This window comes from Globicephala melas, chromosome 20, assembly GCF_963455315.2.
Source record: "Globicephala melas chromosome 20, mGloMel1.2, whole genome shotgun sequence".
Lineage (NCBI taxonomy): Eukaryota > Metazoa > Chordata > Mammalia > Artiodactyla > Delphinidae > Globicephala > Globicephala melas.
Window position 1 is genome coordinate 42,070,028 of NC_083333.1, and position 25,964 is coordinate 42,095,991.

The 25,964-nt window shown below is 39.1% G+C and overlaps 1 protein-coding gene across 2 annotated transcripts in view; it reads left to right on the forward strand.

Annotated features, from left to right (window-relative positions):
- FBXL20 (F-box and leucine rich repeat protein 20) overlaps window positions 1–25,964 on the forward strand; it is a 112,751-nt gene that overhangs the window by 632 nt on the left and 86,155 nt on the right. Inside the window, exon 1 of one of the 2 annotated variants that reach the window (XM_030839846.2) lies at window positions 288–590. The exons of the other annotated variant lie outside the window; for it this stretch is intronic. Within the exon in view, the coding sequence (XP_030695706.1) occupies window positions 549–590 (42 nt within the window). The 5' untranslated portion in view covers window positions 288–548. Of the gene's footprint in view, window positions 1–287; window positions 591–25,964 lie in introns of those variants that run through there. 2 annotated transcript variants of the gene reach the window in all.

Below are 25,964 nucleotides of genomic sequence, written 5' to 3' on the forward strand. Positions count from 1 at the left end.
TACACACAGACACATAGGCACTTCCCTGCCTCTCCTTCTCGCGGTGGGCTTTCCTGCCTTGGAGGCGAGAGCGGGCTCGTGCCGCCGCCGCCGCCGCCGCCGCCGCCGCCGCGCTCCGGCTGCTCCCAGGCTGATGGTCGCCGGCTGCACCCGGGGGTGGGGGAGGGGTGGTCCTGCGCCGCCGCCGCCGCCGCCGCCGCCACCGCCGCCGCCGCGCGCTCCTCCTCCTCCCCCTCCCCACGCAGTTCCGAGGCCCGAGCGGCTCTGCCCAATGAGGAGCGGCGTTGCTGGTAGGTGGGGAGTGTTTTTGTTTTGGGTTGAAGTTGAGGCTGAGGAGAGAGAAGAGCTAGCGACGAGCAGTCGTCGCCACACCGCGGGAGGTGGAGGAGGCCCTGCCGGAGTCGAGAGATCTCTCCTCCCCGCCGACGGCCCCTGCCCGCAGCTCCTCTGCCTCCTCTCGGTGCCGGAACTCACGGGCCTGCCCGGGGCCCCCAGTCTTTGCACTCCGCACGCCGCAGCGCCCGGCCCCGGCCGCACCCGCCGGCCCCATGAGGAGGGACGTGAACGGAGTGACCAAGAGCAGGTTTGAGGTGTGCGCTTGGAGGGGGCTAGGGTGGCGGGAGGAAGGCGATTCCCTCTCTCGTGCCCCGAAAAATTCGCTCCGCACTGAGCCTCCTCCCTTGTCTGGCGCCGTCACCCCCCGGCCTCTAGGACTGCCAGACTTCTCTCCCCCTTTTCGCGACCCGAAAGCCCAGTGCAGCCCGGCTTCCCTCTTCCTCCCGACCGGTCGCCTCCTGCCTCTTCCACCAGCGGGGCCCCGGCGGGGGATTAGCTCTGGCGCCCTAATTCCCCCTCCCCCCAGTATCACTCAGCTTTCCATTCTTTACACAACCCTTGGCTTGCCTCCCTTCACCCGGCAGAAAAAGCATCACAGCTCCGATCGACCGGAGGGAGCTAGCTTCTTTTCTTTCTGCCACTTTCTTCGTGAAGCGAGGGGGAAATTATGGGCTAGGGGACTTTTCTCTGAGTTTGAGAGACCTTGGTTAAACTAGGGAAGTGGGGGTGGTAGACTGAGATGATAGAGACGACCACGAGTTTTCGGTGCTGTTTGCTTTGGGTATTGTTCTGATACTTCCTCTTCTTTCCCGTTTAGTCTGTACTTTTGTAGCTCATTGTTTCTGGGAACTCTTAGACGTGTACAGGCTTTGAGGTTGGGACGAAGGTCTGAGAGACTTAAAATCCATTCAAGTCTCTTTGTCTCTAAGAACTCCACCTCTGGCGAGAGAGGTTTATAGTAATGGAATTAAAGAATGGGTGAAGAAATAAAACATCCGAAAGCGTCTTTAGAGGGTAGTCAGTGTCAGGAAGTGGTTCCTTTGGGAAGTGAAGTATCGTAGCTACAGGTGAATTACAGTAGTATAGTAATCTACGGGAAGGTGTTTTGAGGGGATAAGAAAGAGAAAGAAACTACAGCAAGAAGAGTAAATGTTGCCTGGCCTTTTTTGGCAGAGAATCAGGCTGACCTGGGATCACTCACAGCTCAGTGTACATCTCACTTGGTGTTTTTCTTCATTTCCATTTGAAGGATGAAATTGTAAGACGGTGAGACAGAAGTTTCAGGAAGCTTGCCAACTAGTTGCAGAGGATGAAATTGTTACCCAAGGTCTTCAGTTTAGTCTATTCCTTGATTTCTTTTTATGCTTATGGGAAAAATATTTTAATTTGCCCATAAAGATCAAGACAGGGAGTGTTGGGGAGAGTTTAACTGCAGAGCTACAGTGTTACTGTTGCAGGCCAGGAGTGGAGAAAAATCAAGGAATTGGTCTCCTTAGAGTCTTCATATTTACCTTCATCATGGGAAGGAATTATTATAGTAGATATGTTTTGGTGTTTAATAGAATTTTATGTTGCCCTAGTGTAGAGAGACCCAGTAAACTTAATTTATGATGGTTTCCTATTCAGTACTACTGTAAAAGTACAGACTGCCATTAAAATTACTGAATAGATATTTAGCACTTAACAGAAATCTTCAAAGGGAAACCCAAATGCTGAAGAATTGAGTGGAGGGTGGCCTTTTGCCATTACAGTCAGCTCTTTATCATTTTGCTATTCACTTTTAGGTTGTGTGAGTAATTGTTGGAAAGAGTTCTTTGTAGTTTGTGCTTTAAAAATGCATTGCTATATCCTGTTTTTGTAATTATCTTATATTTTAATTTGTAGTTTATCTGTACTGGTGGTACTAAAATAATAAGAGAATGTATTGCTTTCTTGAGCATGTCTGGGTCTTTAAAATAAATTTATTTATTTTTAATTTATTTTTATTTTTGCCTGCGCTGGGTCTTAGTTGCTGTGCGCGGGCTTTCTCTAGTTGTGGCGAGCGGGGGCTACTCTTCATTGTGCTGCGCAGGCTTCTCATTGTGGTTTCTTGTCTTGTTGCAGAGCACGGGGTCTAGGCACGTGGGCTTCAGTAGTTGCAGCACACCGGCTAGTTCTGGCGCACAGGCTTAGTTGCTCCGCAGCATGTGGGATTTTCCTGGACCAGGGCTTGAACCCATGTCCCCTGAATTGGCAGGCGGGTTCTTAACTGCTGTGCTGCCTGGGAAGTCCTGCAAGCATGTCTGTTTACCTTGATTGGTACAACTAAAGTTTTCTTAACATGTCTAAGATAAAAAGGGAGGGAAAACTCCTTCTTCTGCAGTGTTTATTTGTAAACAAAAGGCTACTCTTATTATGAAGTGAAGTGTTCATGCTGAAATAAAAATGAGAAGGGACTGGAAATGATATGTGTTAATGAGTTTCATTGTCTGATGTTTCTTAAAGTCATTTACCCCTTAATGACCTAATTTACAGGTAATAAAGCAATAAACTTTGGTCTCTCATGAAGTAATAAACCTTGCTAATTCGTTGAAAACATTTTAAATGTTTACTTTCAATGGATAAAAGATGTAGATAAGATGAAGCAGCCTTTTCATATCTAAAATATTTACATTATTTTTTTAATTCTCAAAAATCACAGGTTTTTAAAGGACTGATAATTTTATGATTGTAAGCAGATAGCTCTGAAAATTTTTGTGAGTGCGGGAAATTTCTATAGCAAATATATAACAACTAATTTCAAATTAGTTATGGTTAATACAAAAAGTGAAAGATTGTTTTCTTGGCCACATTTTTTTTTCTGGGCAGAAGATAACTAAAGCTTATTGTTTTTTATTTAATTCTTTAAAACCTTTTTTAGGGAATATTCTGTGTATTATGCTTTTGGATGTTGTAAGTGAAGGCCACACACTTTAAATCTCACACTCAGTGGTAGAGTTGTAGAAAAAAAAATTTTAAGTTAAAATCAAGGGAGAAGAGTATCTGTTAGGCAGCTATGTAGTATCCTGTAGAATAGCCAAGTAGATGACTGTTGGATAAAAGAGTTTAAAAAAAGATATGGAGGTGTGAAAATTATTGTTGTTCTTTGCTGTATCACTTTGGCATTAAATCTGTACTATAATAACCCTTATAAGTTAACATCATGCGTACTGAATTGTCTTAGTCTTCTAATTGAAATTCATTAAAATCCTTTTTTTTTTTTTTCTTCGGTACGCGGGCCTCTCACTGTTGTGGCCTCTTCCGTTGCGGAGCACAGGCTCCGGACGCGCAGGCTCAGCAGCCATGGCTCACAGGCCCAGCCGCTCCATGGCATGTGGGATCCTCCAGGACCAGGGCATGAACCCGTGTCCCCTGCATCGGCAGGTGGACTCTCAACCACTGCGCCACCAGGGAAGCCCCAAATACTTTTATATTACTTGCAGTACACTTTGTTTTGTGGCAAATTTTGATAATTTCCTTTCAAATTTAATAATGATTATTAAATATGTCCTGTATGCCAGGTGCACTGAGCTAGATGTCTTACCTTGGTTACTTCTAATTCTCACAATTCTCTTTTGAGGAAAGCTAGGGCCCAAGAAGTATTCAAGTTGCACAGCTAGTATTTTTGGGAGCCAAGATTCCAATCTGCAATTTTTTTTTTACTCCACTCTATCATTCTGCTCTGTTTTTAGCATAACATAGTATAAAAGCCCATAAAATGTGTGGAAAAGAGCTTTCCTAAAGTTCTTCATCCAGTATATTTTATTTTGCTTTTGCTATCGAGAGAATACAGCTATCCTTTTTAAGTGCTGTAGCCAATGCTATCTTAACATAGTGAAATTAATGACAGACATGTGTAAATATCTAAGCTAGCCCTTGAATCCAAGTTTAGATTTTTTTCAGTTAGGACTCTCCACTTGTCATACTCTTAGTAGCTCCATTATGAGAATGTAGTATTATTGGAGGAAAAAATTCTTATTTGGGTTTATTAAAAAGTATAACTTAAAAAAAAAAGTTATAGTGGTAACATTCACTGACATTCACATACCATTTTACAGTTTAATCAGTCCCCGGAGATGTTAAGACTCACATAGCTAGGAAGTGATGAGTTCCAATTTGGGTATTTTGAATCCCTGTTCATTATTGTTTTTCATTATACCTCACTGCCTCTCTGATAAATCTGTAATACTACAGTTTGTATGATTAGGTTGTAATATTTCTTTACCTGCTTCATTTTATTGCTTCAATTTGTCCAAAATAAGAAAAATCATAAACTGTTCTGTGGCAGAAAGAAAATACTGCTTTGGGAGTTAAGAGAACTGGATATTAGATAACCTTGATTTTTGTCACCAACTAACTGTAGCTTTGGTCATCTCTTTTCACTTCTCTGGTTTGGTCATTTACCTCTTCTGTAAGAAAAGGGAGTTAGAATCAATTATTAAGGTTCCTTTTGTTCCAGATCCTATGAATCTGTAATTTTTGAATAAAAGCCGACCTTGGTCCTTTCTTCTGAAATAGCCACTCCAGTATTTTGTCAAAGTTTGTAGGCTCAGTCACACAGTACAGTTAAGACTGCAGTAATGACCCTTTTTCTCCCTTAAGGTTTTATCTTCTAACCTAAAGAACATTCTGCATAGTAAATAACCATATTTTCCAAGTTGGTGCATGTGGAAAATGTTATATTTTCCAGTGGGTGAGAGTCATTTGTGTCACTCTATTTGAAAGGCCTTGCAATGGGAAAGAGTACTAGTAAAACTAAGGAATTTTGTTTTTAATGCTTTAGAGATTGGTTTGAAAGCAATTATCTAACATTACTATAGAAAATGCAAATTAAAAGTCTGGGCTTTTTAGGCCCATTCAGACAATCTGTCCTTTTTTGAATAATGTTACTGATATTTCTTTATTGTATAATCATGGGTCCTTTTGAAGCACAGTACACTGTATCATGTACTTATATTGTAGTCATTCATTATTTAAAATAAACATATGTTTGTGTCTTGCTATAGTATATATAAGATACAGTTATGTATTGAAAATTATGCTTTCCATTAAGTCATTAAATTTTTTTAACTTGGCAAAAACTTCACAAGATGTATTGTTGATATTTAATCCTAGTTATAAGATGTGATCTATTTCTTTTTTAAAAAATAAATTTATTTATCTTATTTATTCATTTTTGGCTGTGTTGGGTCTTCGCTGCTGCGTGCGGGCTTTCCCTAGTTGCGGCGGGCAGGGGCTACTCTTCGTTGTGGTGCGTGGGCTTCTCATTGCGGTGGCTTCTCATTGCGGAGCATGGGCTCTAGGCGCACGGGCTTCAGTAGTTGTGGCACGTGGGCTCAGTAGTTGTGGCTCACGGGCTCTAGAGCACAGGCTCAGCAGTTGTGGCACACGGGCTTAGTTGCTCTGCGGCGTGTGGGATCTTCCCGGACCAGGGCTCAAACCCGTGTCCCCTGCATTGGCAGGCGGATTCTCAAGCACTGTGCCACCAGGGAAGCCCCGATGTAATCTGTTTCTACATTGAAGATTTTCATTCATTAAAGCAGTATTTCTGTTAGAAGTATCCACACTTTTAAAGTCATGTCTTTATGTTCTAGGCCTTTTGTCAGTTTTAGCTGTTAGTATTGGTGTTGTTTTTTAATCTTAATTTTAAAAAATCCTTCAATTTTCATCCTCAGAGTTGCCTTTTTTGAAATTTTGGTCTCATATTTCTTCTAAATTAATGAGTACTTTTGTTATTGCTAGCCCTTAGATTACTGTTTCCCAACTGGTGACAGATTGGAAACTAAATTAAAAATTTCAGTAATCTAACTAATACTGTGGTCTTGCAAGGGTATTTTTAGATGTCCAAAATAAAATATTCCGTTACACCAGGAAAATCCAAGGGAGGGAGGAAGAAGAAAGAATGCCCTTAAACTGACCAAATTTAGCTGCTTGTGCAGTTGTCTTTACACTGTTTTCCTATTTAATATCCCAGACTTAGTGAATTCTTAGATCAGACCCCTACCCAAAAATTGCCTCAGAAAAATGAAGGCATCCACCTGTGGTTTTATAGTTTTATGTCTTAATGCACTTGAACCCATTTGATAAAAAGATTTTAACTTAATAGCAACTACAGTAGGTGGTGGTATTGAACTATGCAGTAGTATTTATATGCTTGATTCATGTTGCTTTATTATACAACTTTAAAAAGAAAGGTATGTATTCAAAGGTAATAAATCCAAAACAGATTTGCATTAGCTTTTGAAGACTATTTCTGTTAAAAGAATGGCTTTGCTGGCTAGTTATTTTCAGCACATATCGAGTAACGATTTAGCAGGCATGTGATTTAAAGCTATAGGTAAGTAACCTATTTATTCCCGAATCATATTTCCTCCAATTTGATTTTATGATATTCTGTTGGCTTTAATAAGCCTCATATCTGACAGTTGTAATCAGGTGGAAATGTAAGTAATTTAGTCCATTTTGCTGTCTTCTAAGTTGCTCTGAGGTAAAAGTCACCTATTAAAACATGGTAGACAAGGGTTTAGTCAGTTATGAAACATATATTGGCAATGTCTTCTGTCATTTTTATCCTTGATCCCAGGAATTTCTAGTAAAAAGTAAAAAAAGGGAAATAGAACACTGAAAGTAAATAGTAAATTGATTTTATGCATTACTTTGGTGCTAAGACAGAAATCATATCTAGTAACAAGGAGGTGAAGGTTGGCAATATATCGAATGCCTGCCCAGTTTTATATAATCAAATGTAAAAGCTATTGTGATATTTGTTGGTGAGTGTAACTTTCTGATTAACTGAAGGATGCAGGCAGATATAATTTCACGATCATTTATTTATTTATTTTTGATTTATTCTGCTACTTTATTTTTATATAATATTTCCTACATGACTTAAAGAGTTATAAATTAATTATATTTTAACAAGAGTGGATAATTATGGGTACATGCACAGACAAAACTCAAGAATTCAGAGTCAGACTGTGGTTTATTCCCTATCTTAGAATTTGTAGCTAAGGGTTTCTTTGTTTTTTTTTTTCCCACCAAGAAGAAATAGATATCTCGGGGACTGAGAAAGTGGGAGATCTTTGCTGACACGAAAAGAGTTGTACTTTCAGAATGGGTTAGAACAACAAGGGGTGCATATACTAACTCTTCATGATCATTCAAAAGTAAAAAATGGAAAAACATTCTCAGTTTTACTACAATTTACAATAATAAGAATATGCCATAGGTATAGCTATTCTGAGTACTTTTTTTTTTTTTTTACTATATGCAGTATGAAGGTATTTATGTGGCAGGAGGGACAGGCCAAAAGAAAGCAGTAAATTTCTAGATTAGGGCAGGTTTTTAAATGTAGAGTACCTCTTCTTTTATGCTTTCTTTCTGTCATCCTTGGTTGACAGTTTAGGCCCTGGAAATGTCATCGCCAACTGCCTGTGTCCTGAATTGCAGTTACCAGCGAAGAGCCAGATTTGTTTTGTTCTTTGTTTTCTTTTTTCCTTTTTTGAGGTGGGTGGGGTGAAAGGAAAAAAAAGAGAAGGGATTTGCAGTTCCTTGAAAATTAACAGTTAAAAAAATGTATTTCTGAAGAACCTAGGGGCAGGACAGGAATAAAGATGCAGACATAGAGAATGGACTTGAGGACACAGGGAGGGGGAAGGGTAAGCTGGGACGAAGTGAGAGAATGGCATTGACATATACATACTACCAAATGTAAAATAGATAGCTAATAGGAAGCAGCCGCATAGCACAGGGAGACCAGCTCCCTGAGAGCACCTAGAGGGGTGGGATAGGGAGGGTGGGAGGGAGATACAAGAGGGAGGGGATATGGGAATATATGTATACGTATAGCTGATTCACTTTGTTATAAAGCAGAAACTAACGTAACAGTGTAAAGCAATTATACTCCAATAAAGATGTTAAAAAAAAGAGAAAATTAACAATTTAATATTAACTATAAATGTTAGCTGCAAGGTTTTCCAGAGTTTTTTGTTAGAATACGTTATCCATTTTTTTGTCATCTTATTTTTTGAACTAGATCATCTATGTACTTTAATGTTCTAATTTTGAAATTAATTTGAGTAAGGAGAGGACGGAAACATTAAGATGGGACTTCCCTGGTGGCGCAGTGGTTAAGAATCCTCCTGCTAGTGCAGGGGACATGGGTTCGAGCCCTGGTCTGGGAAGATCCCACATGATGCAGAGCAACTAAACCCGTGCGCCACAACTACTGAGCCTGTGCTCTAGAGCCCGTGAGCCACAGCTACTACTGAGCCCACGTGCCACAACCACTGAAGCCCACGCCCCTGGAGTCTGTGCTCCGCAACAAGAGAAGCCACCACGATGAGTATCCTGCGCACCGCAATGAAGAGTAGCCCTGGGGCTTCCCTGGTGGCTCAGTGGTTGAGAATCTGCCTGCCAATGCAGGGGACACGGGTTCGAGCCCTGGTCTGGGAGGATCCCACATGCCGCAGAGTGGCTGGGCCCGTGAGGCACAATTACTGAGCCTGCATGTCTGGAGCCCGTGCTCCACAACAATAGAGGCCACGATAGTGAGAGGCCTGCGCACCGCGATGAAGAGTGGCCCCCGCTTGCCACAACTAGAGAAAGCCCTCGCACGGAAACGAAGACCCAACACAGCCGTAAATAAATAAATAGATAGATAGATAGATAGATAGATAGAGTAGCCCTGCTCACTGCGACTAGGGAAAGCCCATGTGCAGCAACAAAGATGCAATGCAGACAAAAAATAAGATAAAATAAATCAAATAATTTAAAAAAAAAGAAAATGAAAACGTTAAGATGATGTCTTTAGGATTTTACAGGGGGAAGTAACTTCTGAACTATGAAATACACGTGTATGTATATTACATACACATACACGTGTGTATCTATGTGACCTTGGGTTAATTGCCTTCTGGACCCCACTATCTGAACTCTAAGGTTCCTTCTCACATGGAAATTCTGTGATTCTCTGTAAATAAATCCCCCAACTTGCTGTGAGTTAGATATTAGATATTCAATTTATTGCCAGTGTTCTTACATTTCTTTGTTTTTAACTGCTGTTAAACACAAAACACTTACTTAGCCTTTGTGACCTGAACCTATATTCTGCTTTGGATTCCTGCTTGTTTTTGCCCTGAATTTTGATAAAAATGGAGGTGGGCACTGGCAAAAGAAAAAGACAAAAAGTATGGTATGTGTATATACCACAAGTACGTGTAAACCATATGTACATGTATATGTATATACAACTATGGTGTATCTGTCCAAATGACCTTTGCCAAGGGAGTGAGGAATGGATATGATTGTGTGATATCCTGGAGTTTAGGGTGTTATGATTCAGTTTTTAATATTTATGGAATTTATGTATTTATATATAGAGAACCTATTTAAGAGCATTAGGTTTGAAGTCTGAGTTTGAACCCTGGCTGGGAAAAAGTGTATTAAAAGGAAAGAATGTAACTAATGATCTCTTTTCATCTGATTCAATTTTATATATCAGGTTTATTGAACAGGAACATCTATGAATTTTAACCAATGTAGTTGAACAGTAATTAACAGTGTTTCAATTTGGAGTTTATACTGTAACCATTATTGCATTCATTGTTAGGCAAATGTGGATATATGTCTCCTAAGATGAGAATCTGGAACTAAATTGTAAGTTGACATTTAAAACAGTCAGCTTTTACCCCAGAAACTGGTCATTCTTCCATCTCTGATTTGTAGAAAATAAAGCTATGGCATGACTGAACATGGACAAGTAAGTAGGGATGCATTTATTTTTTTAAAAGAGCACCGCATTGCTAATACCCTTTCCCCACACTCATCCTTATCAGTTTATTTGGAAAATTATTTACATGTCCTTCATTTGAAGACACTCACGTTGCAAAAATCACATCATAACTTACTTCTGCAACCCGTTTGTAGGAAGGAAACATGATATATTTTGGAAGTATCCTTGGATAAGTTAAAGCATTTATTTAATAATGTAACTTTCCTAACATTATCATGAATGGTAACTTCAGGAAGATAAAGGACTTTATATTCAGTGTTCTTAGTCACAGCTGACTGGAGTTATACAAAAACAGCTTCCCAAATCTAGATCTACACAACAACAAAAAATGCAGTTTTACTGAGGTCAACACGTTCCTTAAGAAAGAAAAATTGTATTTAGATTTTTTGCCTCAGAAGGTGGATTATAGGCCCTAAATGGTCCAGACAGAAAAGTTTGGCCTATAGGAATCAAGAACTCAAGGGGCCTAATGTTGACAGTACGGTGAACTCAAACTGAACGCTGGGGAAAACCACTTACTTCTCTGTCTTTACAGCTCTAAAATAAGATTTCCAATATCTATTTCCCTGTCTTAATACAAACTGGATTAATGTTAAAGATTAAACCTAATATAATGTTGTATGCCAATTATACCTCAATAGAAACAAAAAAGATTAAACCTAAAACCTCTAGTACTCCCTGAGTTAAATGGGTATTATTAAGGAGAAATAAATGAAACTAAATTTAATTTATGGCAACTGAATTCCATAGTAGAGATAAATAAGTAACAACCTGAATGTCTAATCAGAATCACCAGTGAAGTTTGTTGTACAGTACTAATCCCTTGAAACACTGGGATAAAGAGTACAAAGTTAACTTGTATTTGCAAGCTGGGAAATCAATTTACATACCATAGATTTGCCATTATAAAACCAATATCTCTTCGTAAGTTTATATCCTATCCTAGATGTTTCAGCCCTAGAAACAGGAGCAATATTTAATGTATAGCACCTAAAATACAGTTCTTTTACAACTTGTACATTTTACATGAATCAGATACGTTCAGTTTTACTAATGAAACCACCACACCACACTACAGCCTCTCAAACTACCAAGAACAAATATGTCTGGGAACTCAGCAAAGCTTATCTGACCTTGTCCGGGGCACAGAAAATCTCATTATAGAAAACCAGGGCGGGCTTCCCTGGTGGTGCAGTGGTTAAGAATCCGCCTGCCAATGCAGGGGACACGGGTTCGAGCCCTGGTCCGGGAAGATCCCACATGCCGTGGAGCAACTAAGCCTGTGTGCCACAGCTACTGAGCCTGAGCTCTAGAGCCCGTGAGCCACAACTACTGAGCCCGCGTGCCACAACTACTGAAGCCTGCATGCCTAGAGCCCGTACTCCGCAACAAGAGAAGCCACTGCAGTGAGAAGCCCTCGCACCTCAACAAAGAGTAGCCCCTGCTCGCTGCAACTAGAGAAAGCCCCCGCGCAGCAACGAATACCCAACACAGCTAAAAATAAATAAATAAAATAAATAAATTAAAAAGAAAAAGAAAACCAGGGCATGGTATTGATAGTTCAGTTCTGTTCAGATTTTATTTAGCACCAATATGTGTCAGATATTGATAGGTGTTAGAGGTACGAAGCTGCTCCAAAGCATTGTCTTTTCCTCAGGGAGTTTGTTGTCTAGTTAAGAAGAAAACTGCATGAGAAAAATAATTTAGTGGGTTCTGGTAAATGCAGAGATAGCTATATGGGAGCGTGATAAGAACCAATTTCATGAAAAGCATTCACACTTTCTGTTATCCTCATACTGCTTATATGAGACGCATTACATTTTACTTAGTGCTTTTAAAAGAAAAAATCCATTGAGGCTGCTTTTAAAAAATATTAGCACTATACTGTCAGGTGTAAGAATTTATTTTTTTAATAAATTTATTTTTTATTTATTTATTTTTGGCTGCATTGGGTCTTCGTTTGCTGCACGCAGGCTTTCACTAGTTGGGGCGAGTGGGGGCTACTCTTCGTTGTGACATGTGGGCTTCTCCTTGCAGTGGCTTCTCTTGTTGCAGAGCATGGGCTTTATGTGCGTGGGCGTCAGTAGTTGTGGCACATGGGCTCAGCAGCTGTGGCTTGCGGGCTCTAGAGCACAGGCTTAGCAGTTGTGGCGCACCAGCTTAGTTGCTCCGCGGCATGTGGGATCTTCCCAGACCAGGGCTCGAACCCGTGTCCCCTGCATTGGCAGGTGGACTCTCAACCACTGTGCCACCAGGGAAGTCCAAAATTTATTTTAAAAAGTACAGGTATGAATTACTTATACTTATCTGTACCAGGGACAACCAAGGGAAAAGAGGTATGTTTTCATTAGTAATTTCTTTGGTTTTACTGGTACATCTTTAGGGAAACAAAACAGTGGGACTACTAATGATAGAGCTAATCAGAGTAACTGCTCTTCTCTAAAGCTGGACATTTCTGAGATGTAAGCAGAAATTAAACAGGGTTAGAAGAAGAGTAACAGGAAAGTAACACTTTCACCAGTAATTCCGGGAATTAATTATATAGTAGGTAGTTATACACATATTGTTCCATTTGTTTTTAAAGCAAAGAATAAATTTTGTTAAGGAATTTATGAATGACTGAGTAATACTGACCCTCATTTATGGAGGGCATCCTGCTAACCTTCCTTTAGTAGGGCAGATATTTTGAACTGCCTTAAATAACCACTTAATATAGTGTTTTACACATTAAAGAGCATGTTCCCATTTATGATTTCATTTGAACTTAAAAAAAAATCTTGTATGTTAGGTAGGGGATATTTTTCTGCTATTTTATAGGTAGGAAAGCAGATACTCTGGAAGGCTGTTATTTTACCAACATTAAATAGCTGAGTATAAAAGCCGGAACTTCAATCCAGTTGACTTGAAGTTTCTTATACTTGCCTCTAGGGCATGCTGACTGAGAATTTTTTTTTTTGCTTGCTTGCTTTCTTTTTCTTTCTTTCTTTCTTTCTTTCTTTTTTTCTTTCTTTCTTTCTTTTTTTCTTTCTTTCTTTCTTTCTTTCTTTCTTTCTTTCTTTCTTTCTTTCTTTCTTCCTTTCTTTCTTTCTTTCTTTTTTTCATTCATTGGAGTATAATTGCTTTACAATGTTGTGTTAGTTTCTGCTGTACAGTGAAGTGAATCAGCTGAGAATGGGTTGTTTTTTTAATTTTATTAAAAAATTTTTTTGGGGCTTTCCTGGTGGTGCAGTGGTTGAGAGTCCGCCTGCCGATGCAGGGGACACGGGTTCGTGCCCCAGTCCTGGAAGATCCCACATGGTGTGGAGTGGCTGGGCCCGTGAGCCATGGCCGCTGTGCTCCGCAACGGGAGAGGCCACAGCAGTAAGAGGCCCGCATACTGCAAAAAAATAGTAATAATTATTATTATTTTTTATTTTTATTTTTGGCTTTGTTGGGTCTTTGTTGCTGTGCACGGGCTTTCTCTGGTTGCAACGAGCAGGGGCTACTCTTCATTGCAGTGCGCGGGCTTCTCATTGCAGTGGCTTTTCTTGTTGTGGAGCACGGGCTCTAGGCGCACAGGCTTCAGTAGTTGTGGCACATGGGCTCAGTAGTTGTGGCTCGCGAGCCCTGGAGCGCAGGCTCAGTGGTTGTGGCTCATTGGCTTAGTTGCTTCGTGGCATGTGGGATCATCCCAGGCCAGGGCTCGAACCCATGTCCCCTGCATTGGCAGGCGGATTCTTAACCACTGCACCACCAGGGAAGCCCCGAGAATGGGTTGTTGTGAACAGTTTACCCATTGTTATTCTTTTGATCTATAGCAAGTATTTATAAGATGTTTGGTTAGGGTTGATTAACACTTGAGTTTGTGGCGAAAGAATTGAGCAAAGTTAATTTTGTGGGGACTGCAAAACATGGGCATTGAACCTGTACTTTGGCTTACTAGCCAACTTAAGTAACTCTTAAACAGCCATGAACAAATATTCTGGATAAATCACGCTAAGTTGTAAATTCCTTTCAGATACCTATGTAATAAATTACATTTGTAGCAAAAGCTGTTAGTGTATCATTCATATGTTGAATAAAACTGATTTGATTACCTTCTTTACTATAATTCTTCCTCATGAGAACTAGGAGTGAGATACTAAAAGTTTTATAATAAGTATTTGTAGAATCTTGAATATAAGTTTATAAGGCTTCATGTTCAGCTTCTTTGCAAGTTTTGCTCTTAGGCTTGATGTATAAAGTCTGGGCAGCATTTTACTCAATTTATCATAATATATTATTAAAGATGAAAGGTAGCAGTATACCACTGTTGAGTGAAAAATAGTAAACATTTAGGATATAGTATTTTATGAATAAACAGACATGTCTAGATAAAGATCAAGTAGGTTTAGTAGAATAAAAAAAGTTTAATATCAGAAAGAATACCAAGAAGCAATATTATCATCTTCTAGAGTGTTTAAATTATTTAAATAATCTGAAATTTGCATTAAAAATGATCCCATCCATAAAATTCAAGCTGTTCTGGAGTTATGGCCAAGATCTATCTGACCCTTCTAACAGCTATCAAATATATATTTATATGAAATGTGTGATAATTCACTACATTACCTTTTTAGTCTTGTCTATACTATATACCTACCTAGGATCCAGTTTTATTTTTCTATACTTTACATGTTCTGGCTGTTGTCAAGTGACTGGGGTCTTGTCGGTATTTCCAGTAACGATATTGTTTCAGAGATGAATTAACAAAATGAAAAACTACAGGATTCAATTCAACATTAGGCTGGGAACCAGGGGAGAATATATATGCTCCACATTATCCTTTTTATTTTTTTAACATCTTTATTGGGATATAAATGCTTTGCAGTGGTGTGTTAGTTTCTGCTTTATAGCAGAGTGAATCAGCTATACATGTACATATATCCCCATATCTCCTCCCTCTTGGCATCTCCCTCCCACCCTCCCTATCCCACCCCTCTAGGTGGTCACAAAGCACCGAGCTGGTCTCCCTGTGCTATGCGGTTGCTTCCCCACTAGCTATCTATTTTACATTTGGTAGTGTATATATGTCCATGCCACTCCACATTATCTTAATTGGAAATAATGTTTTTCTCTTGTGGAATTAGGCCTGGATACGCATTCAAGTTGAAGGTGCATAGCCAGCCAAATAGTATTTGTAAGTAGTTGTTTTGCTTAACGCCAGTGGTACTAAAAAGGAAATGATCAAATTGAAATCTAAGTAAAACTTAACCAAGAATTAGCCTAGTAAACTTTCTTGTAGCTTTTATTTACTGTGGCTGGGTTGGACTATGGCTTATTAAATGGCATGCAGTCTCCGTGAAGTGTACCATTATTTTAGACAAAGTCAGTTTTAGCATCATCTGCTTTGGCCGTCCTAAAGTAGCCTCAGATCTCTCAGTTTAATGTGTTTCAGGGACGTGTCTTTCTTCTGCCCACTTGTATTTTGCAAAAATAAGACAGTTATAGGCCTATGATTTAATTTGGGACTGGTAATGGGGGTTAAATTAAGTTGTTGCTTTAGTATTTGTTCTTGGAAGAGAAGTTAAATTATAATTTACTATGCACCTTAAAGTGAGTTTCAAGTGAAAAGCAATTCCTCCATCTCTCTGTTCTCTAGAAGAACAATTGTTAACTGTTTAATATGTATCCTTTTAAAAATTATTTATCTATTTAATATGTATGGATATGTTCACATTTTATGATCAAGCAAAATTATGCTGGACATACAGTTTAGAAACTCGCTTTTTTCTTCTTTTAAAAAATTATAGTAAGTTTTAATTTATATAAGAAATATGTGGATACATTTTTATTTAAAAATTAAAACATTTTGAGTATGATAATTCCTTTTTATACTGCTGATAATCCTGATCCTCTCCACCTAAAGAGATAAGGGCCAGATAAACAACAAGATCCTACTGTGTAGCACAGAGAACTATATTCAATATCCTATGATAAACCAAAATGGAAAAGAATTAAAAAAAAAGAATGTATGTATATGTATAACATATACACATTGCTGTACAGCAGTAGCTAACACAACATTGTAAATCAACTATACTTCAGTAAAAAATTAATTAATTTAAAAAAGGGGAAACCAAAAAAAAAGAGAGATAAGGACCAATTTTAAATTTGATGAGTGTCCTTGCAAGTCTTTTTCTGTGCTTTTACATAGCCTTAGTTTTCTGTGTGTGTGTTTATGTAAGTTGCCTCATACTGTATCTGGCATTCGGAAATTTTAACTACGATATGTCTTAGAGGTCTGTTAGATATATTTCTTTTCACAGTTACATAATATTCTATTATATGAATATTCTAGTTTGTATAGCTAGCTATTAATTAACCTTTAGGTTTTCTCCTTTGCATCACAAACACAAATGCAATGAATGTTCTTATATATGTGCAAGTGTTCCTTTACGTTAAATACCAAGAAGAGGGTTTTCTGGGTCATAGGGAATATATGATTATTAAGTTTATCAGGTATTGTCAAATTGCCTTCCTAATTTATGTTTTGGCCCATAGTGTGTGAGTGAACTTGTTTCTCCACATCTTTACCAACATGTGATGTTTCCCAACTTTAAAGTTTTTCAGTGATAGAAGGAAAATTGTGTTTTATTGTATTTTGTATTTCCCTCATTACTACTGAAGTTGAGTATCTTCTTGTTTTAGTCTTAATGTTTTAAGTCGGGGGTCGGGGTGGGGTGGGGAGTGGGGAGCATGGGAGAGCAGGGCAGGTCATAAATGGACTTATTGGCCGTTTTGCGCTCTGGATTTTATTCTGACAAGGGAAGCCATAGGGATTTTTGAACAGAAGAGGAACATTCAGGCTTTGAAAGGATCACTCTTGCTTTGTAGAGAAGTAGTATATATATAACTGGTGTTAAGGGTTCTTGGAGTAATTCAGAAAAGTAATAGTGGTATCTTGTATGAAGTTGATTGTGATGGAGGTGTAAGAAGTAATTGGCTCCTGGATATATTTTAAAGGTAGAAATGATAGGATTTACTGTCATTAGGAACCTATAAAGTTGGTGTATTGATTTTTGTGTATTCATTTTTGTATCCAGTTAGCATGCTCCGAGCTGCAAATAGTAGAAAACCCTTTTAGTGGCTTAAAGAATAAGGTGTTCCTTATCTCACATTATAAGGAGTCAAAAGCAGAGCTTTTACCAGGATTAAGAGCCTTGGTTCAGAGAGGTGGTTTTCAAACTTCAATTTGCTTGACAGTCATCTGGAAAACTGGCAAATCACCTGGGCCCATGAACTTGCATTTCTAAGATATATAAAGATGATGCCTAAATGAGTACCACACTTTGGGTAACACAGACTTGGAGCCTAATAATTAGGAGGACTTTAGGGTTTGAGCAAAACAATGGAACCATACTGACTGGGTTCAAATCTTAGCTCTGCTATTTCCTATCTATTTTAAAATTTCAGGTATATTGATCTCAAGGGGCTATTTTGTTGTTCTTTTCTAATTTTATTGTGTTACATATAAGTGTATTAGTGGTTTATGATAACAGGTGTTTTGTTTTTTAATTTTATTTATTTATTTATTTGGCTGCGTTGGGTCTTCCTTGCTGTGCGTGGGCTTTCTCTAGTTGCAGCGAGCAGGGGCTACTCTTTGTTGTGATGCATGGGCTCTGGGCGCTTGGGCTTCAGTAGGTGTGGCACGCAGGCTCAGTAGTTGTGGCTCGCGGGCTCAGTAGTTGTGGCTCGCAGGCTCTAGAGCGCAGGCTCAGTAGTTGTAGCGCACGGGCTTAGTTGCTCTGCAGCATGTGGGATCTTCCCGGAACAGGGCTCGAACCCGTGTCCCCTGTGTTGGCAGGTGGATTCTTAACCACTGCAGGCAGGCAGGTGGATTCTTAACCACTGTGCCACCAGGGAAGTCCCGTGATAACTGGTTTTTGAAAGTTTCTTTGTGGCCAAGTACATCATCAGTTTTTGTAAGTGTTCTGTGTTGGAACAAAGTAAGATTTTGTTTATTGAATGCTTGGGTTTGATGTGGGGAAAAAAAAATCACAGACACAAAATTTTAAAATTAGACTGCCTTTTTAAAGGGTGCATTGTAGGAAGGAAGAAGAGAAGTACTTACCAGTCAGAGACTGAAGACCAGAATACCCCGTTTTCTTAACATTTCTTAAAATTATGGTTTTTCTATTTATATCTAAATATGAAATTGTGATGGATCAACAGAGGAGGCAAGCCTCAGAACCCTTAAGAAGACTCTTAGGTAGAAGAGGGAAAAGCCTAATGATGAACCCTAAATACAAAGGGGACCTCATATTTCTGACTTACAACATTTTAAAAAGTCAGTTTAAACTTGGAAAACTTCAAAAGGGCTGATGACACTTTTGAAAGGGATCATACTGTTTGTCCAATAAAACATTAAGGATTTATTATTTTATTAGGGTCTTACCGATCCCTAATTACTGACATGCAGTACTGTCGAATTATGGCAAAGCTAAATTTTTATCAGTTCATATTTTGGCTGAGATTGCTATTTAAAGCTGTGTGACTTTGGAATACATTTAATCTCTGCACCTCAATTTTTTAATTTAGGAAATGGAGACAAAATAGAATCTTTCTATCCAGGGTCGTTGTAAGAGTTACATGATATATAAAGTGTTTACAAGGCCGCAAGGTATACAATATACATTCAGTAAGTTTATTGTTATTATTTGACTCAATTCATTACACATATCTCTTAGATCAAACTTGTAATATGTGGTATTCAAATCCTCTAGGTTTTTATTAACTTTTCGTCTATTTTGTCTCTCTTTTGTCCCCTAATTAATTAATTAATTTTGGCTGCGTTGGGTCTCTGTTGCTGCGCACTGGCTTTCTCTAGCTGTGGTGAGCAGAGGCTACTGTTCGTTGCCGTGTGTGGGTTTTTCATTGCAGTGGCTCCTCTTGTTGTGGAGCACAGGCTCTAGTCATGCGGGCTTCAGTAGTTGTGGCTCGCGGGCTCTAGAGTTCAGACTCAGTAGTTGTGGTGCACGGGCTTAGTTGCTCCACAGCATATGTGATCTTCCAGGACCAGGGATCGAACCCCTGTCCCCTGCATTGGCAGGCGGATTCTTAATCACTGTGCCACCAGGGAAGTCCCTATAGATAATTTTAACTCTCTACCTTATAACTACCCTTATTTTATTTATTTATTTTTTTTGCGGTACGCGGGCCTCTCACTGTTGTAGCCTCTCCCGTTGCGGAGCACAGTCTCCGGACGCGCAGGCTCAGCGGCCATGGCTCACGGGCCCAGCCGCTCCGCGGCATGTGGGATCTTCCTGGACCGGGGCACGAACCCGCATCCCCTGCATCTGCAGGCGGACCCTCAACCACTGCACCACCAGAGAAGCCCTCTCCTTCAACTCTTAATGATTTTTTCCTTGAATTAATTTTATCTAATAATATTGCTGTAAAGTCATTTTATTTTTGAGTATTGGGCTTACTTTGGGTTCTCACATTCTAGATTTTGGACTGGTAGTTCTTTATACTATTTTTTGCTCATCCGTGCTTTAAAAAAATCTACTATTATTGTTGTCATTATTTTTAATATTTCACCAGAGTTTTTAGTCGTTCTTAAAAGGTTCATGAAAATAATCTGGTCCATTACTCCCAAAAGCAGGAGAAGTACCTGGTTCACTTTTCTTCTTCTGAAAGTAGATCCTTTTAAAAAGGTTCTTTTACCGTGGACCTAAGTGGTGAACTTACCTAATTACTTATGTGTGGAAACATCTTTTTTTCCTCCTCATTGCTAGGGTCATCTAGGGTGGGCTGGGTACAAAGTTCTCAGTTGCAGTTATTTCCCCTGAGTACTCTAAAGATATTTCTCCATCATCTTCCAAGTTCTGTTGTTACTGAGGAGAAGTTTCCTGTGAATTTATTTTTATCTTTCTTCTTCAAAGAGCTTGTTGAGTACACATTTTTAAATTATATTTTTTATTGAGATATAATTCACATTACAAGAAAGTTCTCTTTTTTATAGTATACAATCCAGTGGCTTTTAGTATATTCACAGATATGTGCAGACCATCACCAGAGTCAATTCTGGAACATTTTCTGCACTTCAGAAAGAAACTTGTACCCTTTATCCATCACTCCTTATCCCCTATCACTCCCTTGTTCTAAGCAACCACTCATCTGCTTTCAGTCTCTGTAGATTTCTCTTTTCTGACTTTCATATGAATGGAATCATATAGTATGTGGTTTTTTGTGACTGGCTTCTGGACTTTGCATAATGTTTTCAAGGTTCATCCATGTTTTAGCATGTTTACCTTTTTATGGCTGAATAATGCGTTGTATGGCTATACCACATTTTGTTTATCCATTCATTTATTAACAGGTATTTTGATTGTTTCCACCTTGCGGCTGTTGCGTATAGAGCTGCTATGAATATTCTTATGAATAAGTATGTGTTTGAAACCTTTTTTCAGTTCTTTTGGGTATGTACTTAGGAGTGGAATTGCTAGGTCATGTTGTAATTCTATGTTTAACGTTTTGAGGAAGTGCCAAACTATTTTCCACAGCAGCTGCCCATTTTGCATTCCCACCAGCAATGTACAATGGTTCAGATTTCTCCATATTCTTACAGTTATTCTTTTCCCTTCTTTTTTCTTTTTCTCAAATTATAATATCCTAGTGGGTATGAGGTGGTATCTCATTGTGGTTTAGCTTTGTATTTCCCTAATGACTAATGATGTTGAGCATTTCATGTGCTTGTTGGCCATTTGTATATCTTCTTTGGAGAAGTGTTTATTTATATTCTTTGTACATTTTTAAATTGGGTTATTTGTATTTTTATTGTTCAGTTGTGAAAGTTCTTTATTTTGAATACTAGACCCGTATCATATAATTTGCAAATGACTTCATTGCATGCTTTGTAATTTTTTGCTGAAAGCTGAACATTTTGAATATTAAAATATAGCAACTCTAGAAATCACATTCCCTCCCCTCCTGGGTTTGTTGATGCTGCTTATTGTAGTAGTATTGTTTGTTTGTTTAGTGTCTTTTTCTGAACTAGTTCTATAAACTCTATTCTTTGTCGTGTGTGGCCACTGAAATCTCTGTTCTATTAGCTTAGTAGTCAGCTAATGATTGTACAGAGATTTCCTTAAACATCTGGAACCAGAAATTCTCTCAGTCTTTGCTGAGGGGCTTCTTGTACATGTTAGGGCATGCCTTCAGCACTCAGCCAGGCAGTTTACAATTATGCCTTAGCCTTCACTTCCTGTTTCTGCAACGCCTCAAGATCAACCAGAAGTGACAGCTTAGGGTCTTCTCAGGTTTTTCCTGAGTGTGTGCACAACCTTGGGCATGCATGTGGCCTTCTAGATTCCCAGGATATAGGAGCTTTTCAGTACTGTTATGGACATCTCATTCTCTAGCCCTTTCCCCTCAACCTCTTTGGTTAGTCTGTTGTTTGCCCCAATTGTTATCTGTTCCTTAGGCAGCAGTGACTAAAACATTTGCCTGTAAATGTTTTGAACAAAGTGGAGTAATTTCTTTAGCACTAGACCCCTTTTGAGTTGGGCAAAATAAAGACAAGCCTTTTGAGCTGATCTTCCAGGGAGCAACCAGACAGGTCAAGACAAATCATTACAATACTTTGAAAATGAGATATGTTCTGGTTCCTCAGTTACCAGCAGTGTGGGCTGTTATTTTCAAGATAGTGCTACTGCAAATGTGGGGATTGGGGTAACTTAAAATGCCTCAAAGCTCTCTGTTCTTACTGAGATTCAGCCTTTGTTCTTGAATATACACTCCGTGGACTGTTGCAAGCCTTCGGTTAGTTTCTGAAGTTCAAAAATATTTGATTTTGTCAGTTTTTTGGTTACTTTTATGGGGAGGTGGGATTTCAAAATTCCTTATTCCACCATTTTTGCTGATGTCACCTCTGAGTACGCTTTTGATCTGAGGTTTTAGAAGAAACCCAATTCTGGCTCCCTAATTTTGAAATACTCCAATTATACTAAAAATGTACTTTCTCAATTTCTAATTTTTATTCTGCAGAAGAGTGACCACAACCACTAGTTTGGCCATGTCGTCTCCTAATCATTTTTACGTACTACTTATTTTTAACCACTACAGTTACTGATGATGATTAATTAATACAGTGAATTTGAGTGGTTATTGTCTTTGTCCTATATTATAGAAAGGTATCTTGAGATAGCAGCTTAGATTCTATCCATTTCATTTGAATTCATCTCCTCAGTGTAAACTGAATTATTTTCAATTTTAGGTTTATAGGATGTATAATTAGCTTTTATTTTTTTAATAAATTTATTTAGTTATTTTTGGCTGCATTGGGTCTTCGTTGCTGTGCAGGCTTTCTCTAGTTGCGGCGAGCGGGGGCTACTCTTTGTTGCGGTGCGCAGGCTTCTCATTGTGGTGGCTTCTCTTGTGGAGCACGGGCTCTAGGCGTGTGGGCTTCAGTAGTTGTGGCACGTGGGCTCAGTAGTCATGGCTCACAGGCTCTAGAGCACGGGCTCAGTAGTTGTGGCACACGGGCTTAGTTGCTCCATGGCATGTGGGATCTTCCCGGACCAGGGCTCGAACCCGTGTCTCCTTCATTGGCAGGTGGATTCTTAACCACTGTGCCACCAGGGAAGCCCCTAATTAGCTTTTAAAATTCCTAGAGCATGCAGACAAAAAAACAGAACTGGTGATAATGACCCAATGTATTGCAGAGGAAATTTGACAAGGGAAAACAACATCTTAGTTATAAGATTAATTATAATCTGGCAGTCTTTGATATGCACTTGCTGTGACTTTAGAATGAGTAGAACCTGAAATAGCTAGAAACCATAAAATTCTCTTTACTTTTACTTTAAAGAAACATTTAGCCCTTCAGTCAGTCAGTGCAACAAATATTTATATTATGATTTGTCATGTGTAAGGCACTGTGGTTAATCCACTTTCTAAAAGCTTACAGCCTAGTAGGTTAGAAGATTGTCAACACAGTAAGAAAAAATTTAAGATCTATAATAGAACTATAAGCAAAGTTCTGGATTATAGGAAAGTAGGAAAACATTTCCACCTAGAGATTGGGATTTCTGAAGAGGTTTCAGGTAAAGCATCCCTTATCCTTTCTGAAGTTCTGAACAAATAAAGAAAACAAGAGTGGCAGGTAGGGGTCAAAATACCACTTTTATTACTAACAGAGACCAGGTTGGAGGATACAACTTTCAGTACGTGAGCCAAATTGTGCCTTTTAACTGAAGTCCTTTAGGTAGACCAACCTGCCTCCAAGCAGTGCTATATTGACTCAAGCCTCCCTATGCAAGGGAGCGTCTGGCCCTAAATAAGCGGCGAATGCTTGCTCCACACCTTGGAAAGGTAGAAGCACAGAGATGGGCCAAGTTTGCTCTTCACTCTTCTAAGATTAACTAGTCAGACAGGTTCAGATAAGTCACTCTGTCTCTGTAAGTAAAGAAGTACAGAGAAGTCAGGAGTGTGTTTAGTGCAAGTCCTTCCTTATGAAAACCTGAAGTGGGAAAAAGGCATTCCCTCCTAGGAGAGAGAATCAGTGAAGCTTTCATGGAGGATATGAAATTGGAGCAGAGCATTTAAAAAATGGATTGATTTCTAGGTAGAAGACATAAAGCCATAGAGATGAGAAAGTATAGGCTTTGTTTGAAAAAGAGGTAGTAGTCTAATTTAACCGAGCATTTGAGTTCTTGGTTTCAATAGTGTTATCCTTTGGGGGTTATTATCAAACATAAACATTTAGCTCTTGAACAGTAGTTGGCTCTATTTCAAGGTTATTTGACTTAAAAGATTACAAAAACTATCCCTTTCAGGTTTTAAGACAGCAAAGTAAAATTATTTCCAGGCTTTTTTGAAAATCACCTAAAGACAGGAATAAACTCCATTTTGAAAGGATAAGACATCTGTAATCCTACTTGTATAGGAAGAAGGAAAGCAAAAAGAAGTAGTAAGTGACCTAACAGAGGAGAGGAAGGTCAAACTCTATAGAGGAGAATACTGGCAAGAGACAGATCATGATTTCTCTGCAAGACCCCTGAAAAGCTCAGTACATGGAAGTACCATGTACCACAGATGGAGGCTGAGAACAGGGAGCATTGTCTGAAAAATCTATAATGGGGGATGGACCCCTCTCTGCCACCACCCCCACCCCCATACTCACCCCATGCACCCTGATCAGTTGAATGACTGCCATCAGACTTACAGAAGTCAGGACATTATTCTTTGGAGGAATTGAACATGAGAAGTTCAGGACCTAGGACACTAAGCCCAGAGGCGAATGAGGCTAAGATGCCACAGTGAACAGTGGAACCTGCTAGTCTCCTTCCCTCACGTAGTTCCAGAATTCCATCAGGCAGGTAAGGGATTAGAGTCTTCCTTCTAGTAAGAGAAGGCTCCAGAGAAAAGGTAGCTGAATTTAAAATTCTGCTTATGTATCAATAGGCTTGTGCCTATCAGTGTTGATTTTTTAAAAAAAAATCTGTAAACATGTTTTTGTTTATTTTTTATGGCTGTTGGCAGACAACCTTGTAAAGTTATTCATGACCAAACTCTTTATAGAACTGTCCCATAAAACATACATTCTAGGAAATCTTCAAAAGCCTTGGATTAGTAAAATGGAGAGAAAAAAAGGGAGGGGGGCTAACTAATAAAAGATTGCCAACATTTTCTTAAATGTGTCATATACCATTGATATTTTAAAACAAAATACAGATTAATTTAAACCAACTCTAAAGGGTATAATCCCAGCATTTAAAAATGGAATGCATGTAGATTTATGAAAAATATCATTGTCCTAATAGTTTTTGTTTTGTCTTGGGTCACCACTGGTTTGGGGAGATAGGGTCAAGCATACTGCCAAAGAACAGAGTTATCAAGCCTGTGTTCTAGGCTAAGTCCTAATTTGTTTGTACATCCGGTAATGACACTGGCTTGCTTTTTCTCAGTCTGTGTTGATTTTAATTTTGATTTTTTAAAAAGATTTATTCATTATTTATTTATTTTTGGCTGCATCGGGTCTTACTTGTGGCAGGTGGGATCTTCGTTGAGGCATGTGAGATACCACGTTGCGGCGCGCGGGCTTCTCTCTAGTTGTGGTGTGTGGGTTTTCTCTTCTCTAGTTGTGGCGCACAGGCTCCAGGGCGCATGGGCTCTGTAGTTGTGGCGCTCTGCTTCCAGAGCGCGTGGGCTCTGTAGTTTGCGGCACATGGACTCTCTAGTTGAGGCGCGTGAGCTCAGTGGTTATTTGCCCTGCAGCATGTGGGATCGTAGTTCCCTGACCAGGGATCGAACCTGCGTCCCCTGCATTGTAAGGCAGATTCTTTACCACTGGACCACCAGGGAAGTCCTAATTTTGATTCTTTTTTAATGTTTAAGAAAAATAACTAAATGTAAACCTATTTTAGTATATTCTGTATGCCTATGTAAATTACATTTCTTTATTTATGTTGGTTCCCTCTTTGGTTTCTTTCTTTTTTTGTATCCAGCTTTACTGAGATATAATTGACATATAACATTGTGTGAGTTTAAGGTACACATCATGATGATTTGACATACGTGTATTTTGCGACTACCACAGTAAAGTTAGTTAACACATCTGTCATCTCACATAGTTAATGATGTTTGTTTTGAATGTGTTTTTATTTTATTTTATTTTGGCCATGCTGCATGGCATGTGGGATCTTTGTTCCCTGACCAGGGATCAAACCTGTGCCCCCTGCAGTGGAAGTAGAGTCTTAACCACGGGACTGCCAGGGAAGTTCCAGTGATGTTTGTTTTGTGGGAGAACATTTAAGATCTACTCTCAGTGGGCTTCCCTGGTGGCACAGTGGTT